Source organism: Schistocerca gregaria, unplaced genomic scaffold (assembly GCF_023897955.1).
Source record: "Schistocerca gregaria isolate iqSchGreg1 unplaced genomic scaffold, iqSchGreg1.2 ptg000879l, whole genome shotgun sequence".
NCBI lineage: Eukaryota > Metazoa > Arthropoda > Insecta > Orthoptera > Acrididae > Schistocerca > Schistocerca gregaria.
In genome coordinates this window covers 7,148-25,789 of record NW_026062240.1, presented here as the reverse complement: position 1 = coordinate 25,789, position 18,642 = coordinate 7,148, and the positions used below count along the sequence as shown (strand labels likewise).

At 47.8% G+C, this 18,642-nt stretch overlaps 1 protein-coding gene across 1 annotated transcript; it reads left to right on the top strand.

Annotated features, from left to right (window-relative positions):
* Window positions 1-10,020: 10,020 nt before the first annotated feature.
* LOC126324004 (uncharacterized) lies at window positions 10,021-13,985 on the top strand (the record flags this gene model as incomplete). The annotated part of the gene is made up of 2 exons (XM_049994870.1): window positions 10,021-10,320; window positions 12,203-13,985. Coding segments are annotated over exons 1-2 (2,083 nt in total), but the record flags the coding sequence as incomplete, so codon positions are not given.
* Window positions 13,986-18,642: the final 4,657 nt, after the last annotated feature.

The window sequence follows — 18,642 nt, the reverse complement described above, 5'->3', positions numbered from 1 at the left end:
CGCACATTGCAAATCCAGGTAAGCAGCTGCTGAGGCGCCATTTCGGAAATGCAAGAATTCTCAGCTGCCATTTCCCTACAGACTGCTCGTCCCGATCATGAAGGCACGCACTGCGCAACACATTCTGAACATGACCCCCGGAAACACTTCGATCAGTAATGGAACAGACTGTTTCTCGATTTCAGCTTGTTGCACGAAACGGTGGACAGTATGTTTTGCGGCAGTCACGCGGAAATTAGTTATCCGATCTGATTTTCATTGATGCTTTTTATGAGGTTTGTGGCCTCAGGTTTTTTGCATCCGACGTGGTATTACCCTGCCTTGGTGAATGGGGTTACGTAACTAACAGTACCACACCCGTACACCAATGCACACTGGGTAGTACAGTTTAACACCAAACGTTCACCTTAGGCGTTGTAATTTGTAGTCTACCACTATTAACTTATGATGCTTACGGCGCCATCTATTGCTACATTTGTAACTATTTACTTCTGTCGTACGTTTTCCCCCTTCTCCAATAATACTCCGTAGCAATGTGACGTCATTCTGACCAGGGGGTGTCATTTCGACAGCGGTTTGAGAGTTTAGCTTTAAATATAATCACCGTGTACTTTAAATGCTTTGTGCATTTCACCGGAGACATCAAACAATCTGAAACGTAGCAGCTACCTGACTAATGCGAAACCATCGCTAATGTAACTGTGTCTAGTTGCTAGCGGCCAGAGTGTAAATGCCAGCCTTTCTTCGGGTTACGTTGGTCGTCAGTAATTAGTTTTCTGCTTTTAAATTCCCTCGTCGAACGAGAAACCACGCACTGCCTCCCGGCGTTGCACTCTTAATGTACAAATCGACATATCTAAATTCTTCCTTCGGTACGCCACTGTGCTCACTTCTCCCTTAACAGTCCGCTGGTAACGCAAAATGAACCTCTTCGAATATCAGAGATTTGCGCTGTGTCTACAACAATACAGTGTTGTATTCCGTGTACCGATTATTAGCGCCAAAAACCAATAACGCGCCGTTGGTAGGCTATGCTAGTTGTCTGGTACACTCTTGCGTTGCCTCGAATGTAACGTGTGTGTGTGTGTGTGTGTGTGTGTGTGTGTGTGTGTGTGTGTGTGTGTCGCGCGCGGAGAGAGAGAGAGAGAGAGAGAGAGAGAGAGAGAGAGAGAGAGAGAGAGAGAGAGAGAGAGAGGGGGGGGGGGGAGGGATCACACACACACACACACACACACCCGACTGCTATTGTCACTGTAATGGTTCTGCAACGAGAGTCGGCGCGCACAGCCGGTAAGAAAGGGCGCCGTGAAGAAATAAGGCAAATATGGGCCAGGTGCAGCGTTTTGTGTTGTGTGGCGAGCGCACAGTGGCGCAGATCCGGCTGCTGAGCGCGTTCCGTCTTCAGGCAATGCATCCGCTTCCACCCTCACGCTAGCCCGCGGCCAATCCGGTTCCCGCCAACTCCAACGAATTACGCTCACGCCGACGCTGCGAAGCTGTCGCAGTCCCAACTACTTTTAATCTGCTAGCAGTCACAATTGATTAAGTTTCCCGTGGTTCTTTGGTAATCATGTGACGAAATCAACAACTAAAGTACAAGTAATTTTTTGTTTGTTTGTATGTTTCGCTCTATGACAAAATTGTTTGCCTTTACTTGTCGAGTTAGAAACGGAGCTGGTGACTGCAATGCATGGAAATGTCCACAGGAACTCTTTATCCAGCAGTTATGTCTACGTGGTGTCATTGTCTAGCTCTAGACCATCGCCGTCTAGACCGTCACATCTATGTGATGATGGAGGTGTCTCACTGATCTCTATGTGAGGAGAATGGAGATGAGGATGATGGAGATGAGGATGATGGAGATGAGGATGATGGAGATGAGGATGATGGAGATGAGGATGATGGAGATGAGGATGATAGAGATGAGGATGATGGAGATGAGGATGATGGAGATGAGGATGATGGAGATGAGGATGATGGAGATGAGGATGATGGAGATGAGGATGATGGAGATGAGGATGATGGAGATGAGGATGATGGAGATGAGGATGATGGAGATGAGGATGATGGAGATGAGGATGATGGAGATGAGGATGATGGAGATGAGGATGATGGAGATGAGGATGATGGAGATGAGGATGATGGAGATGAGGATGATGGAGATGAGGATGATGGAGATGAGGATGATGGAGATGAGGATGATGGAGATGAGGATGATGGAGATGAGGATGATGGAGATGAGGATGATGGAGATGAGGATGATGGAGATGAGGATGATGAAGAGTAGGATGAAGAGGAGGATGAAGAGGAGGATGAAGAGGAGGATGAAGAGGAGGATGAAGAGGAGGATGAAGAGGAGGATGAAGAGGAGGATGAAGAGGAGGATGAAGAGGACGATGAAGAGGAGGATGAAGAGGAGGATGTCGATATCTACGTGATGAGTATGTCTAGATTATTATTATCGTATGCAACAATTACAGTATTACACATTTATCAAAACAAAGAAATACCAGGTGATCAAGAAGTCAGTATAAATTTGAAAACTAAATAAATCACAGGATAATGTAGATAGAGAGGTACAAATTGACACACATGCTTGGAATGACATTGGGTTTTACTAGAAAAAAAAATACCAAACTTCAAAAAATGTCCGACAGATGGCGCTTCATCTGATCGGAATAGCAATAATTAGCATGACAAAGTAAGACGAAGCAATTTACAGGAAATGCTCAATATGTCCACCATCATTCCTCAACAATAGCTGTAGTCGAGGAATATTGTTGTGAACAGCACTGTAAAGCATGTCCGGAGTTATGGTGAGGCATTGGCGTCGGATGTTGTCTTTCAGCATCCCTAGAGATGTCAGTCGATCACGATACACTTGCGACTTCAGGTAACCCCAAAGCCGATAATCGCACGGACTGAGGTCTGGGGACCTGGGAGGCCAAGCATGACGGAAGTGGCGGCTGAGCACACGATCGTCACCAAACGACACACGCAAGAGATCTTTCACGTGCCATCTGTCGGACATTTTGTGAACTTTGTTTTGTTCAAATGTTATTCCAAGCATGTGTGTCAATTTGTACCTCTCTATCTACATTATCCCGCACTATGCGACTTAAGTTCTGAGGTCATCAGTCGCCTAGAACTTCGAAATACTTAAACCTAACCAACCTAAGGACATGACCCACATCCATGCCCGAGGCAGGATTCGAACCTGCGACCGTAGCGGTCGCTCGGCTCCAGACTGTAGCGCCTAGAACCGCACGGCCACTCCGGCCGGCTTTTTTTTTTTTTGTTTTTCGTTCTAATAAAACCCCCATGTCATTCCAAGCATGTGTGTCAATTTTTATCTCTCTATCTACATTATTCCGTGGTTTATTATGTTTTCATATTTATACTGACTCTTTGATCACCCTGTATATATAAAAATGAACATGTGAAATCATATACAGTACACACTGATGTTGATGGACTCGATCCAGCCGAGTGCCTCATGGGATGCTTGATGGGGCTTCTCAATGCCACCAGAGAAGTGTCTGATTGGACAGTCATTCGCAATGTGGCTCATTGTTAGATTTGAGGCGTTTCCTGGGCATTGATAGCAAATCGTCATATTGGGCGGACAGGGTGGTACCAATCTGCTGTTGTTTGCTGATATTGCAGCTGTCTACGTGAGGTTGTCCAAGCTGAGTAACCGTAGCAGGATATGACTAGGATAAAACTAATAGCTGGTGTGATCTTTGGCAGTTGTCTCTAAATGTAGAAAAATGTAAGTTAATGACCACAAGTAGGGAGAACAACCCGGTAACGCCCGAATACAGCATTAGCAGAGTCCTGCTTGACATAGTCAAGTCATTTAAATATCTGGGCACAACATTGGAAAGGGATATGAAATAGAACGAGCGTTTGAGGTCTGTGGTAGGAAAGGCGAATGCTTTATTGGGAGAATTTTAGGAAAGTGTGGTTCATCTGTAAAGGAGACCGGTCATCAGCGGCCATACAAAGGGCCAATTTTTCCACACGGGCCAATTTTTCCACACGGGCCAATTTTTCCACACGGGCCAATTTTTCCACACGGGCCAATTTTTCCACACGGGCCAATTTTTCCACACGGGCCAATTTTTTTTTACACAGTCCAGTCTAGCCTTTGTCACAAATGATTATGATGACATGATGAGGACAAAACAAATACCTTGTTCCCTGGCAGAGAAAATGTCCAACCTGGCTGGGAATGGAACCAGGGACCCCGTGATCAAGAGGCAGTAATGCTAGCCACTAGACCACGAGCTCGGGACAAAGTGATTCTGAGGCGGGTTGCTAGATTTGTTACCGGCAGTTTCGAACAACACACGAGTGTTAACGGAGACGCTTCAGGAACTGAAATCGGAATCCATGTAGGGAAGATGACGTTCTTTCCGAGAAACACTACTGACAAAATGTAGAGAAGCAGCGTCTGAGGCTGGCTGCAGAAAGATTCTACTGCCATCAATGTAGATTTCACGTGAGGACCAAGAAGATAAGATCAGAAGGGTTGAAAGTTTTATTTTTTCAAAAAATTTGAGTTAGTATTAGCGTTGTCAAAGATGTACAGAAATGAGTAAAGCTCTATCTCCGACAAAATTATCGTTACCGTTAGTACTACTCTAATAGAGAACCCTTATTCCAACGTGTCAGTATTCAAAAATTTTCCCGAACCTCTTACTATCGGACACGTCAGTTGTAAGTAGGCTGTCTAGGTTTTTATGTTGGTAACGCCACGTAGCGCTCCGTGTGAAAATCCCTGGCTGTGCTGTGTGCAGTCTGTGGCTGGTTTCCATTGTTGGAATATTCGCTATTGTAGTGTTGGGCTGTTGGATGTGAACAGCGCGTAGCGTTGCGCAGTTGGAGGTGAACCGCCAGCAGTGGTGGATGTGGGGAGAGAGATGGCGGAGTTTTGAGAGCGGATGATCTGGACGTGTGTCCATCAGAGACAGTACATTTATAATTCAGGACGTCATGAACTGATTACATCTATACACTTTTGAACACTGTTACGGTTAATACATTGTTTTTTCTCTATCAAAATCTTTCATTTGCTAACTATGCGTATCAGTAGCTAGTGCCTTCCGTAGTTTGAATCTTTTATTTAGCTGGCAGTATTGGCGCTCGCTGTATTGCAATAGTTTGAATAACTAAGATTCTTCGAGGGAAGTGATTCATGAAAGGTATATGTTATTGTTAGTCAGGGCCATTCTTTTGTAGGGATTATTGAAAGATTGCGTTGCGCTAAAATATTGTGTGTTAGTTTAAGCATCATCAGAGTGAGTAAAGAGAAAAGTGTCTCAGTAGGTTGAGTTTAGCTCTGCTGTTTCTATCAAATAACGTAAAGAGTTTTTCCAGCACTGTCACTCTTAAGTTTCAAAGGGGAAGTTCCACAGTATTCTCATAAAGAACAAAAATAGAAATTAATTACTTTTCATCTAAGTAACGAAAAATCAGTTCTCTAGTACCTTGCTACGATTTTTAAACGTTCCATAACATCTAACAATACTGGAATGCTCCAGCACGCAGACGGAAAACTTTCCTCACCTTGCCGCTGCAACTGCACGAAAGAATTGTGCCCAAGAACGTGCAAAAATAATTCTACAGAAATATTGCGATCCATGTACTATGCAGTGTATGGTCGCAACTATTTCTTTGCCTAATATTTTTTATGGTAACTGAATGATCAGGCGCGATTTACTCAAAAAGCCTTTAAGCAGTTTAAGAAATGAGAGGAATCAATAAAAAAATTTTCATTTACTTTATTCTGAACAGAAGATTCATACAGTGATGAACTCTACTGAAACCTTCCTTCGCCTTTGACAGTTTGATTAGCGAAACTATAATTATCCCCGGGGGCCGTGCGGTTCTAGGCGCCTCAGTCCGGAACTGCTACGGTAGCAGGCTCGAATCTTGCCTCGGGCATGGATGTCTATGTTGTCCTTGGATTTAAGTAGTCTTGGTGACTGATGACCTCAGATGTCAAGTCCCGCAGTGCTCAGAGCCATTTGAACCATTTTTTGTAATCAATAACTACATTTCTGGTCATAAAGACACTAATATTACTTACAACGTATATTCATGCACAGATGTGACAAAATCCACCCAGTGCGCAAGCAAACAAGCAACTACTACGTGCAGTAAATAGCCAAATTGCCAAAAATCCTTGATTAGTACCAAGATGTACTCCGGCGCCACTAGCGAGGTCAGGCCAGGCTGCGACCTCTCAAGGTCACGAGGTTCCTCAGCACGGCAGGCTACAGCAGGCAACTACCAACAACTGTTCGCTCGCAAACATTCGCGATAACAGTACCTCATAGTCGGAGTTTGTGTATGCGCGCAACAGCAGAATCAGTACCCAACTCCCCCATTATATATATATATATATATATATATATATATATATATATATATATATATATATATATATATATATATGGAAAGTCGTTGCTGCCTCGCTCTGTTTGCTTGGTGAACAGTAAAGGATACAACGAATAGAAGTAAAAGGGCGTTACCCCCTCCCCACCACGCACTGTACTGTGCCTTGCAGAGTATATACCTGGTGTACCGGCATGAAATGAGAGTTAAGATACAAATGTGTCGATAGTCAACATTTGTTGTTAATGAGCTTTAATTTTTTTTCTTTCGTTGGTATGACATGTGTCAAAGATATTTACTATACATCAAGTCATGGAACAAACATCATATGTTTTCATCGTGTTAACAATGTCGAATTTTGTACCAGAAAGTGATGATTTGCGGAAAGCATTAATTTTTTGTTTTCATTTGTAACAAAGTGCTGCAGAGTCGAATCGAATGCTTGTCGAGGCAAAAGATGGTTTCAACTGTTCAGAAATAATTATTGTGATGTAAGAAATGAAGAACTTGGAAGACCACCAAAAAAGCTCGAACACAGAGATGCAAGCAATACTGGATGAAGATGATACTTTGCGTCAGAAGCAAATGGCAGCAATGATAAATGTTGCACAACAATCAATTTCTGCCCGTTTCAAAGCCATGGAAACGACCCAAAAGTGTGGAAAACGGGTGCCACAGGAATTGAATGAAAGACAGATGGTAAACTGGAAAACTATTTGTCAAATTTTGCTTCAAGACATAAAAGAAAATCAATTTTGCATCGAATTGTTACTGGCGCTGAAAAATGGATTTATTTTAAGAATCCTAAACGGGAAAAATCATGGGTTAATCCGGGACAACTGCAAAACCAGGTCGATTCGGCAAGAAGACAATGCTCTGTGTTTGGTGGGATCAGAAAGGTGTGGTGTATCGTGAGCTTCTAAAGCCCGATGAAACTGAATACTAATCGCTACAGACAACAAATGATAAATCTGAACAATGCATTTGTCGGTAAAAAGACCAGAATGGGCCAGAAGACAAAGCAAAGTAAAGTAATTTTTTTACACGACAGTGCACCTGCACACGAAGCAAAACTGGTTCAGGATACAATCAAAACACTCGGCTGGTAGCTGCTAACCCACCCGCCGTATTCACCAGACCTGGCCCCTTCCGACTACCATTTGTTTTCATCAATCGGACACTGATTCCTATGAAGAAGTCGAAAATTGGGTGTCTGATTGGTTTGCTTCTAAAGGCGATCATCTCTATTGGAGTGGTGTCCACAAATTGCCAGAAAGGTGGTCAAAATGTATAGACTGCAAATGTCAGTATTTCGAATAAAATGTACTTACTTTTTAGTTCAAAATTAGTGTTTCATTTTCACGAAAAAAAAACGCTCATTTCATACCGGTACACCTGGTATGTACATTGAAGAGCCAAAGTGCTTGATGGAGTTGACACCATGAATCCTGCAGGGCTGTCCATAAATCCGTTAAAGTAGGGCATAGGGGTCTCTTCTTAAGAGCACGTTCCAAGCAAATTATGTTCATGTCTGGGGAGTTTGGTGGCCAGCACAAGTGTTTAAAAAGTGTTCCTCGAGCCACTGTGTAGCAATTCTGGACGGGTTGGGTGTCGCATTGTCCAGCTGGAACCACTAAAGTCCGTCGGAATGCACAATGGACAGGAACGGATGCGGGTGATCAGATACGACGGTTACTTACATGTCAACTGTCAAGAGTCGTATCTAGACGTATCAGGGATCCCATATCACTCCAACTGGACACGCCCCACAGCATTGCAGAGCCTGCACCAGCTTGAAGAGTCCCCTGCTGATGTGCAGGGTCCACGGATTCATGAGGTTGTCTCCATCCCCGTACACTTCTTTCGCTCCATTGAATTTGAGACGAGACTCGTCCGACCAGGCAACATGTTTGGAGTCATCAACAGTCCAATGTCGGTGTTGACGGGCCCAGGCGAGGCATATAGCTTTGTCGTGATGTCATCGGGGGGATACATGTTGTCATCGGGGGGATACATGTTGCCATCGGGGGGATACATGTTGCCATCGGGGGGATACATGTTGCCATCGGGGGGATACATGTTGCCATCGGGGGGATACATGTTGCCATCGGGGGGATACATGTTGCCATCGGGGGGATACATGTTGCCATCGGGGGGATACATGTTGCCATCGGGGGGATACATGTTGCCATCGGGGGGATACATGTTGCCATCGGGGGGATACATGTTGCCATCGGGGGGATACATGTTGCCATCGGGGGGATACATGTTGCCATCGGGGGGATACATGTTGCCATCGGGGGGATACATGTTGCCATCGGGGGGATACATGTTGCCATCGGGGGGATACATGTTGCCATCAGGGGGATACATGTTGCCATCAGGGGGATACATGTTGCCATCAGGGGGATACATGTTGCCATCAGGGGGATACATGTTGCCATCAGGGGGATACATGTTGCCATCAGGGGATACATGTTGCCATCAGGGGATACATGTTGCCATCAGGGGATACATGTTGCCATCAGGGGATACATGTTGCCATCAGGGGATACATGTTGCCATCAGGGGATACATGTTGCCATCAGGGGATACATGTTGCCATCAGGGGATACATGTTGCCATCAGGGGATACATGTTGCCATCAGGGGATACATGTTGCCATCAGGGGATACATGTTGCCATCAGGGGATACATGTTGCCATCAGGGGATACATGTTGCCATCAGGGGATACATGTTGCCATCAGGGGATACATGTTGCCATCAGGGGATACATGTTGCCATCAGGGGATACATGTTGCCATCAGGGGATACATGTTGCCATCAGGGGATACATGTTGCCATCAGGGGATACATGTTGCCATCAGGGGATACATGTTGCCATCAGGGGATACATGTTGCCATCAGGGGATACATGTTGCCATCAGGGGATACATGTTGCCATCAGGGGATACATGTTGCCATCAGGGGATACATGTTGCCATCAGGGGATACATGTTGCCATCAGGGGATACATGTTGCCATCAGGGGATACATGTTGCCATCAGGGGATACATGTTGCCATCAGGGGATACATGTTGCCATCAGGGGATACATGTTGCCATCAGGGGATACATGTTGCCATCAGGGGATACATGTTGCCATCAGGGGATACATGTTGCCATCAGGGGATACATGTTGCCATCAGGGGATACATGTTGCCATCAGGGGATACATGTTGCCATCAGGGGATACATGTTGCCATCAGGGGATACATGTTGCCATCAGGGGATACATGTTGCCATCAGGGGATACATGTTGCCATCAGGGGATACATGTTGCCATCAGGGGATACATGTTGCCATCAGGGGATACATGTTGCCATCAGGGGATACATGTTGCCATCAGGGGATACATGTTGCCATCAGGGGATACATGTTGCCATCAGGGGATACATGTTGCCATCAGGGGATACATGTTGCCATCAGGGGATACATGTTGCCATCAGGGGATACATGATGCCATCAGGGGATACATGATGCCATCAGGGGATACATGATGCCATCAGGGGATACATGATGCCATCAGGGGATACATGATGCCATCAGGGGATACATGATGCCATCAGGGGATACATGATGCCATCAGGGGATACATGGTGCCATCAGGGGATACATGGTGCCATCAGGGGATACATGGTGCCATCAGGGGATACATGGTGCCATCAGGGGATACATGGTGCCATCAGGGGATACATGGTGCCATCAGGGGATACATGGTGCCATCAGGGGATACATGGTGCCATCAGGGGATTCATGGTGCCATCAGGGGATACATGGTGCCATCAGGGGATACATGGTGCCATCAGGGGATACATGGTGCCATCAGGGGATACATGGTGCCATCAGGGGATACATGGTGCCATCAGGGGATACATGGTACGATCAGGGGATACATGGTGTCATCAGGGGATACATGGTGTCATCAGGGGATACATGGTGTCATCAGGGGATACATGGTGTCATCAGGGGATACATGGTGTCATCAGGGGATACATGATGTCATCAGGGGATACATGATGTCATCAGGGGATACATGATGTCATCAGGGGATACATGATGTCATCAGGGGATACATGATGTCATCAGGGGATACATGATGTCATCAGGGGATACATGATGTCATCAGGGGATACATGATGTCATCAGGGGATACATGATGTCATCAGGGGATACATGATGTCATCAGGGGATACATGATTAGGACTTCGGATCGAAAAGCCCAAATCGATGACGTTTCGTTCAATGATTTGCACCCCGATACTTGTTGAAGGCCCAGCACTGAAATCTGAAGCAATTTGCGGAAGGGTTGCACATCTGTCACGCTGAACGATTCTCTTCACTCGTCGGTGCTCCCGTCCTTGCAGGATCTTCTTCGGTCGCAGCGATGCAGTAGATTTGATTTTTTACGCCACACTGGTGAAATCGTCGTACGGGAAAATCCCCACTTCATCGCTACATCGGAGATGCTGTGTCCTATCGCTCATGTCCCGTCTATAACACCACGTCCGAACTCACTCAAATCTCGATAGCCTGCCACTGAAGCAGCAGTAACCGAGCTAAAAACTGCGTTAGACACGTTTTCTTTATAGAGGCGTTGCGGAACGCGGCGCCGTTTTCTGCCTGAGCCAGATCGCTGGTCGATCATCAGCGATCGGCTTGTTATCTTTGGCGCTTCCCGGGACATGAGCATCTTTGCGTTTTCGGCTGGGGTAGAATTCATTTCACACTAGGTGAGAAGAGCCCTGCGTCAACGTGACGTAGGCAGGCGTCGTCATGTGTTTCACGAGTTATCCTATCGACTGTTGCGTGCATTCTGTATACATCGAATGTTGTGTGCGTCTTGACTCTGCAATGTTCATTGTTCTTAGCTGATTTACAACACGAAGGCAAAATTAAATGGGACTAGATGGTTTAATATTTCCAGCACCATTCGGAATTACTTCGAACTTCAGTTTCTCAGTTTAACATTTCTGCCCACATGAATAACGTACAGTTGATTGGCTTTTATAAAAATACGAAACACTTCAATTTCTCCCCATTTCACGTTTTTATCCACTTCATTTATGCACGATTAATGGGACTAAAAAATGCCTAGACACTTTCGTTATGGTTATGGTTCCTTCATTCAGATATTCGTTATGTACATGAAACACACAATAATATCCCACATTCTTTGGACTGCAGCTTAACAATTAATTATTTCACGGCCGGCCGGTGTGACCGTGCAGTTTTCTGCGCTACAGTCTGGAACCGCGTGACCACTACGGTCGCAGGTTCGAATCCTGCCTCGGGGATGAATGTGTGTGATGTCCCTAGGTTAGTTAGGTTTAATTAGTTCTAAGTTCTAGGGGACTGATGACTTCAGATATTAAGTCCCATAGTGCTCAGACCCATTTGAACCATTTTTGAACCAATTATTTCACGTTTCTATCCAAACGATTTATGCACGATTCATCGGATTTTTTTTTAAATTGGTGTGAAGCTTTTGTTTTTTCTTTCGTCATGGTTCCTTCGTTCAGACATTCATTATGTTCCTGAGACACGTAATACCATCCCAAATTGTTGGGATTACAGCTTCATAATTAATTCAACTGTGATGAGTGTAACATAACTCCTGTCACTTCGTTTGTACACGTATTTACATTTAGTTTTGACGTTGTCGGTACAACCACAAATATCGATATACGCACTCATGTAGTCGATTTGGGTTATTTACGTCACGGCGACGCAGTGTTCTCGTCTCGTCACGGCGACGCAGTGTTCTCGTCTCGTCACGGCGACGCAGTGTTCTCGTCTCGTCACGGCGACGCAGTGTTCTCGTCTCGTCACGGCGACGCAGTGTTCTCGTCTCGTCACGGCGACGCAGTGTTCTCGTCTCGTCACGGCGACGCAGTGTTCTCGTCTCGTCACGGCGACGCAGTGTTCTCGTCTCGTCACGGCGACGCAGTGTTCTCGTCTCGTCACGGCGACGCAGTGTTCTCGTCTCGTCACGGCGACGCAGTGTTCTCGTCTCGTCACGGCGACGCAGTGTTCTCGTCTCGTCACGGCGACGCAGTGTTCTCGTCTCGTCACGGCGACGCAGTGTTCTCGTCTCGTCACGGCGACGCAGTGTTCTCGTCTCGTCACGGCGACGCAGTGTTCTCGTCTCGTCACGGCGACGCAGTGTTCTCGTCTCGTCACGGCGACGCAGTGTTCTCGTCTCGTCACGGCGACGCAGTGTTCTCGTCTCGTCACGGCGACGCAGTGTTCTCGTCTCGTCACGGCGACGCAGTGTTCTCGTCTCGTCACGGCGACGCAGTGTTCTCGTCTCGTCACGGCGACGCAGTGTTCTCGTCTCGTCACGGCGACGCAGTGTTCTCGTCTCGTCACGGCGACGCAGTGTTCTCGTCTCGTCACGGCGACGCAGTGTTCTCGTCTCGTCACGGCGACGCAGTGTTCTCGTCTCGTCACGGCGACGCAGTGTTCTCGTCTCGTCACGGCGACGCAGTGTTCTCGTCTCGTCACGGCGACGCAGTGTTCTCGTCTCGTCACGGCGACGCAGTGTTCTCGTCTCGTCACGGCGACGCAGTGTTCTCGTCTCGTCACGGCGACGCAGTGTTCTCGTCTCGTCACGGCGACGCAGTGTTCTCGTCTCGTCACGGCGACGCAGTGTTCTCGTCTCGTCACGGCGACGCAGTGTTCTCGTCTCGTCACGGCGACGCAGTGTTCTCGTCTCGTCACGGCGACGCAGTGTTCTCGTCTCGTCACGGCGACGCAGTGTTCTCGTCTCGTCACGGCGACGCAGTGTTCTCGTCTCGTCACGGCGACGCAGTGTTCTCGTCTCGTCACGGCGACGCAGTGTTCTCGTCTCGTCACGGCGACGCAGTGTTCTCGTCTCGTCACGGCGACGCAGTGTTCTCGTCTCGTCACGGCGACGCAGTGTTCTCGTCTCGTCACGGCGACGCAGTGTTCTCGTCTCGTCACGGCGACGCAGTGTTCTCGTCTCGTCACGGCGACGCAGTGTTCTCGTCTCGTCACGGCGACGCAGTGTTCTCGTCTCGTCACGGCGACGCAGTGTTCTCGTCTCGTCACGGCGACGCAGTGTTCTCGTCTCGTCACGGCGACGCAGTGTTCTCGTCTCGTCACGGCGACGCAGTGTTCTCGTCTCGTCACGGCGACGCAGTGTTCTCGTCTCGTCACGGCGACGCAGTGTTCTCGTCTCGTCACGGCGACGCAGTGTTCTCGTCTCGTCACGGCGACGCAGTGTTCTCGTCTCGTCACGGCGACGCAGTGTTCTCGTCTCGTCACGGCGACGCAGTGTTCTCGTCTCGTCACGGCGACGCAGTGTTCTCGTCTCGTCACGACGACGCAGTGTTCTCGTCTCGTCACGACGACGCAGTGTTCTCGTCTCGTCACGACGACGCAGTGTTCTCGTCTCGTCACGACGACGCAGTGTTCTCGTCTCGTCACGACGACGCAGTGTTCTCGTCTCGTCACGACGACGCAGTGTTCTCGTCTCGTCACGACGACGCAGTGTTCTCGTCTCGTCACGGCGACGCAGTGTTCTCGTCTCGTCACGACGACGCAGTGTTCTCGTCATCTAGCGTGAGCTGAATGCTACCCTTTCGTCTGGGGCGTGTGGGACGGCGAGAGGCAGCGGTTTGACTGGCGGCCGGTGAGACTGGCGGAGTTGTAGCTCGGACGTAAGCACGTGTGTGACGTCTGCTACGCTGGGGCTGTTTGCTAACTGTGGAACTTGTGCGGCGGCTACAGGTTGCCTGGAACGCATTTCAGATAAACAGTGCCAAGCCTCGCTGTGAGAGGGCAGTCCAAAGTTGGTGTTGGCCTAGATGTTTGTACAGACTGAGGTGCCTGTGTCACAAGAATGGGGTGGGCCTGTCGGTTGCTTCGTCCTTCTGGCAGCCACCGCGAGCGGATGTTCGGCCACAGTGTCTACAGTTTGTGGTGTACCGTAGTGTGGACAAGTTCTCGTAGGATGTGCGCCCAGCTTTGCTCTTAGCGTGTGTTATTTGTGGGTGGCGACCCCTTGTCTGTTACTGCTACCGGGTGTCCTGTAAAAGATTTCACAGCAAAACTGTGTTTTGGTGTCATTCTGTGTTTCTGGCTCAGTCTCCGCCAAGAAAGGGGGGAAATATTTGACCCCAACTGAAAACGGAGGGGGGGGGGGTGTTTCGATTGGACATCTTTTGCAATCCCTCAATGCTGTAATTTAAACATGTGTACAAAAATTGTTCTTTCAGAATAAGCCGCCTGTTTCTTTGGGACACTGCAATTCAAACAGGAGTGGCTTAATATTAATGAGTATTTGTTATTCGTCAAATTAAGTGTATTTAATGTATTCCAGTTGTTTGGGGGCACGCAGCTGTGTTATTGAACTCAATTTTAAGTGTCCTGTCTGGTGAATGACGGTTCAAACGGCTCTGAGCACTATGGGACTCAACTTCTGGGGTCAACAGTCCCCGAGAACTTAGAACTACTTATACCGAACTAACCTAAGGACATCACACACATCCATGCCCGAGGCTAAATTCGAACCTGCGACCATTGCGGTCCCGCGGCTCCAGTCTGTAGCGCCTAGAACCGCACGGCCACTCCCCCAGCGAAAGAAACACACACACACACACACACACACACACACACACACACACACACACACACAGTTAACGGAACGTTCCTGCTCATACACGTGTAGACATGTAGATGTGACACACACACAGTTAACGGAACGTTCCTGCTCATACACGTGTAGACATGTAGATGTGACACGTTGTTGTTGTGGTCTTCAGTCCTGAGACTGGTTTGCTGCAGCTCTCCGCGCTACTCTATCTTGTGCAAGCTGCTTCATCTCCCAGTACCTACTGCAACCTACATCCTTCTGAATCTGCTTACTGTATTCATCTCTTGGTCTCCCTCTACGATTTTTACCCTCCACGGTGCTCTCCAGTACTAAATTGGTGATCCCTTGATGCCTCAGAAATGTCCTACCAACCTATCCCTTCTTCCGGTCAAGTTGTGCCACAAACTTCTCTTCTCCCCAATCCTATTCAATACCTCCTCATTAGTTATGTGATTTACCCATCTAATCTTCAGCATTCTTCTGTAGCACCATATTTCCAAAGCTTCTATTCTCTTCTTGTCCAGACTATTTAACGTCCATGTTTCACTTCCATACAGGGCCACACTCCATACAAGTACTTTCAAATACGACTTCCTGACACTTAAATCCATACTCAATGTTAACAAATTTCTCTTCTTCAGAAACGCTTTCCTTGCCACTGCCAGTCTACATTTTATATCCTCTCTACTTCAACTCATTTACTACTTTAAGTGTCTCATTTCCTAATCTAATTCCCTTTGCATCACCCGATTTAATTCGACTGCATTCCATTATCCTCGTTTTGCTTTTGTTGATGTTTATCTTATACCCTCCTTTCAAGACAATTGTCCATTCCATTTAACTGCTGTTCTAAGTCCTTTGACAGAATTACAATGTCATCGGCGAACCTCAAAGTTTTTATTTCTTCTCCCTGGATTTTAATACCCACTCCAAATTTTCCTTTTGTTTCCTTTACTGCTTGCGCAATATACAGATTTAGTAGCCCTCGTCTCATAACTGCCATCTGGTTTCTATACAAATTGTAAACAGCCTTTCGCTCCCTGTATTTTACCCCTGCCACCTTTAGAATTTGAAAGAGTATTGAAGTCAACATTTTCAAAAGCTTTCTCTAATTTTACAAATGCTAGAAACGTAGGTTTGCCTTTCCTTAATCTTTCTTCTAAGAACCACATCTTAATGTAGGTGGCGAGTATGTAGTTGGGTCATTTGAGGTGTGAAATTGCCACCTTTATTTGTATGTGCGTGGCCTAGGCAGAGTATGACTTGAGGCTGCAGTACGTGATACCTTGGCGAGTAGGCGGACGCCAGAAAAACTCTGCAGAAGTGGCCCCAGGCAGCGCGCGACCTTGGGCAAAGCCACGCCCGTCCCCACACCCACTCGGCTGTGGAAATTAAAACTGCGCCCATTACGCTAACAACGGCACGGGCACGCATTGCAATTGGCTCCTTTGTTTGCCGTTTCGCCCCCGACTGTGCCGCAAGGCTGCCGTTACCGTGCCGGTGGGACCGATACCACATCAAAAATACTATACACACCAGCATCCATACTCCCCAAAACACCGTGATGTTCATAGCAGAGGGCCCGTCACACTGTGCCTCTCGTTATACTCTGTTCATGATGAGAATAAAACTGATGCAAACACTACGCCATGTAATCAAAGCATCCACGGGTGTACTGCCGGTGTACAGTGTCCAACGGGCACAACATTTCGGTGATCTTACATGTCGCCATCATCAGGTGAACTGACGGACTGAGCTCCAGTGAACGTGCCGGCACGGAGATCCGTACGCTACAGCTGCGGCGGCGGCCGATTTAAATACCCTCCGCCCGCGGTGCACACCCTCCGCCGCTCGCGCCACGGTCGCGCGGTGGAACAGATTGCGACGGCGTCTGAGATGACGTCGGAGTGATGGGTCTGTCGGCCGTGGTCGCCACAACTATACGTTTGCTCGATTAACCCAATCGCTGGTTCCCAAGCCTTGCTAAGATTATAGCCACAGTCACGGTTTATGGGGTCGTCATTGATGCGAATTTCGTACCTCGACGTCTGTACCAGAATCCTGGTGAGTTCATACTCCATGGCGTGATTTTCCGACAAACAATGTTCAGCGACCGCCGACTTGCTACGATACATCAGTCGAGTGTGCCTCTGGTGTGCTCGGAGACCGTGGCTGCGGTTACCTTTGACGCTGCATCACAGACAGCAGCGCCTCCGATGGTGTACTCAACGGCGAACCTGGCTCCACGAATGGCAAAACGCCATTTTTTTCCGGACGAATGCATGTTCTGTGTACAGCATCACGATGGTCGCATCCGTGTTTGGCGACATTGCAGTGAACGCACATTGGAAGCGTGTATGCGTCATCCCCATACTGGCGTATCACCCGGTGTGAAGGTATGGGGTGCCATCGGTTACACGTCTCCGTCACCTCTTGTTCGCATTGACGGCGCTCTGAACAGTGGACGTTACATTTCAGATGTGTTACGATCCGTGGCTCTGCCCTTCATTCGATCCCTGCGAGACCCTACACTTCAGCAGGATAATGCACGACCGCATGTTGCAGGTCCTGTACGGGCCTTTCTGTATACAGAAAATGTTCGACTGCTGCCCTCGCCACCACACTGTCCAGATCTCTCACCAATTGAAAAGTCTGGTCAATGATGGCCGAGCAACTGGCTCGTCACAATACGCCAGTCACTACTCTTAATGAACTGTGGTATCGTGTTGAAGCTGCATGAGCAGCTGTACCTGTACACGTCATCCGAGCTCTGTTTGACTCAATGCCCAGGCGTATGAAGGCCGTTATTACGGCCAGAGGTGGTGGTTCTGGGTACTGATTTCTCAGGTTCTCAGGATCTATGCACCCAAAATGCGTGAAAATGTAATCACACGTCAGTTCTAGTATAATAGTCCAATGAATACCCGTTTATCATGTGCATTTCTTCTTGGTGTAGCAATAATAATGGCCACCATAAAAATTAAGAGAAAATGCCTACATTCCATAGTATTTCGAGTTCATTACGCAGTATAGGAGATCCGTCCGTCTGTAATCGCACCAGCGGGGTTGCGCTGCCTGTCAGCAACCTGTTGCGCTCCGCCGCAGTGCTGCCAACCGATCGCCAGGAGGCCGCCCGTGTCACCTCTCCCGCCGCTGCTGTCCAGGCGAGGCGCCCACTGCTCGCTACTTTTATTAGTAACACTCGTATTCAAACCCGTTTCCTGCTGGAACCTGCCCCGAGACCCTTCGCTGGCAGTTGGCGTCACCTCCTTATACAGTCGCCTCAGTATGAGCCGAACGACGGCACGCTCTGTGTTTAGTTACGGACAGCCCCACAGCTGTCACCCAATACAACACGTACCGCAATAAACATGCGCTCTGCACTCTCAGCAAAATTCTCTGCCATTCTCGCTCCCCGCAATGTACACGAAATAAACGTGATTAATGCTATTTCACTGAAAACTGTCCATTTTTGCGACGGTGTCTAAGAATAAAATGTTGGATTATTCTTTCAGAGAAGATAAATAACAACCAGATTCTGTTGCCGTAAAACATCGCCGTACCCGGTTTCGAACCGATAC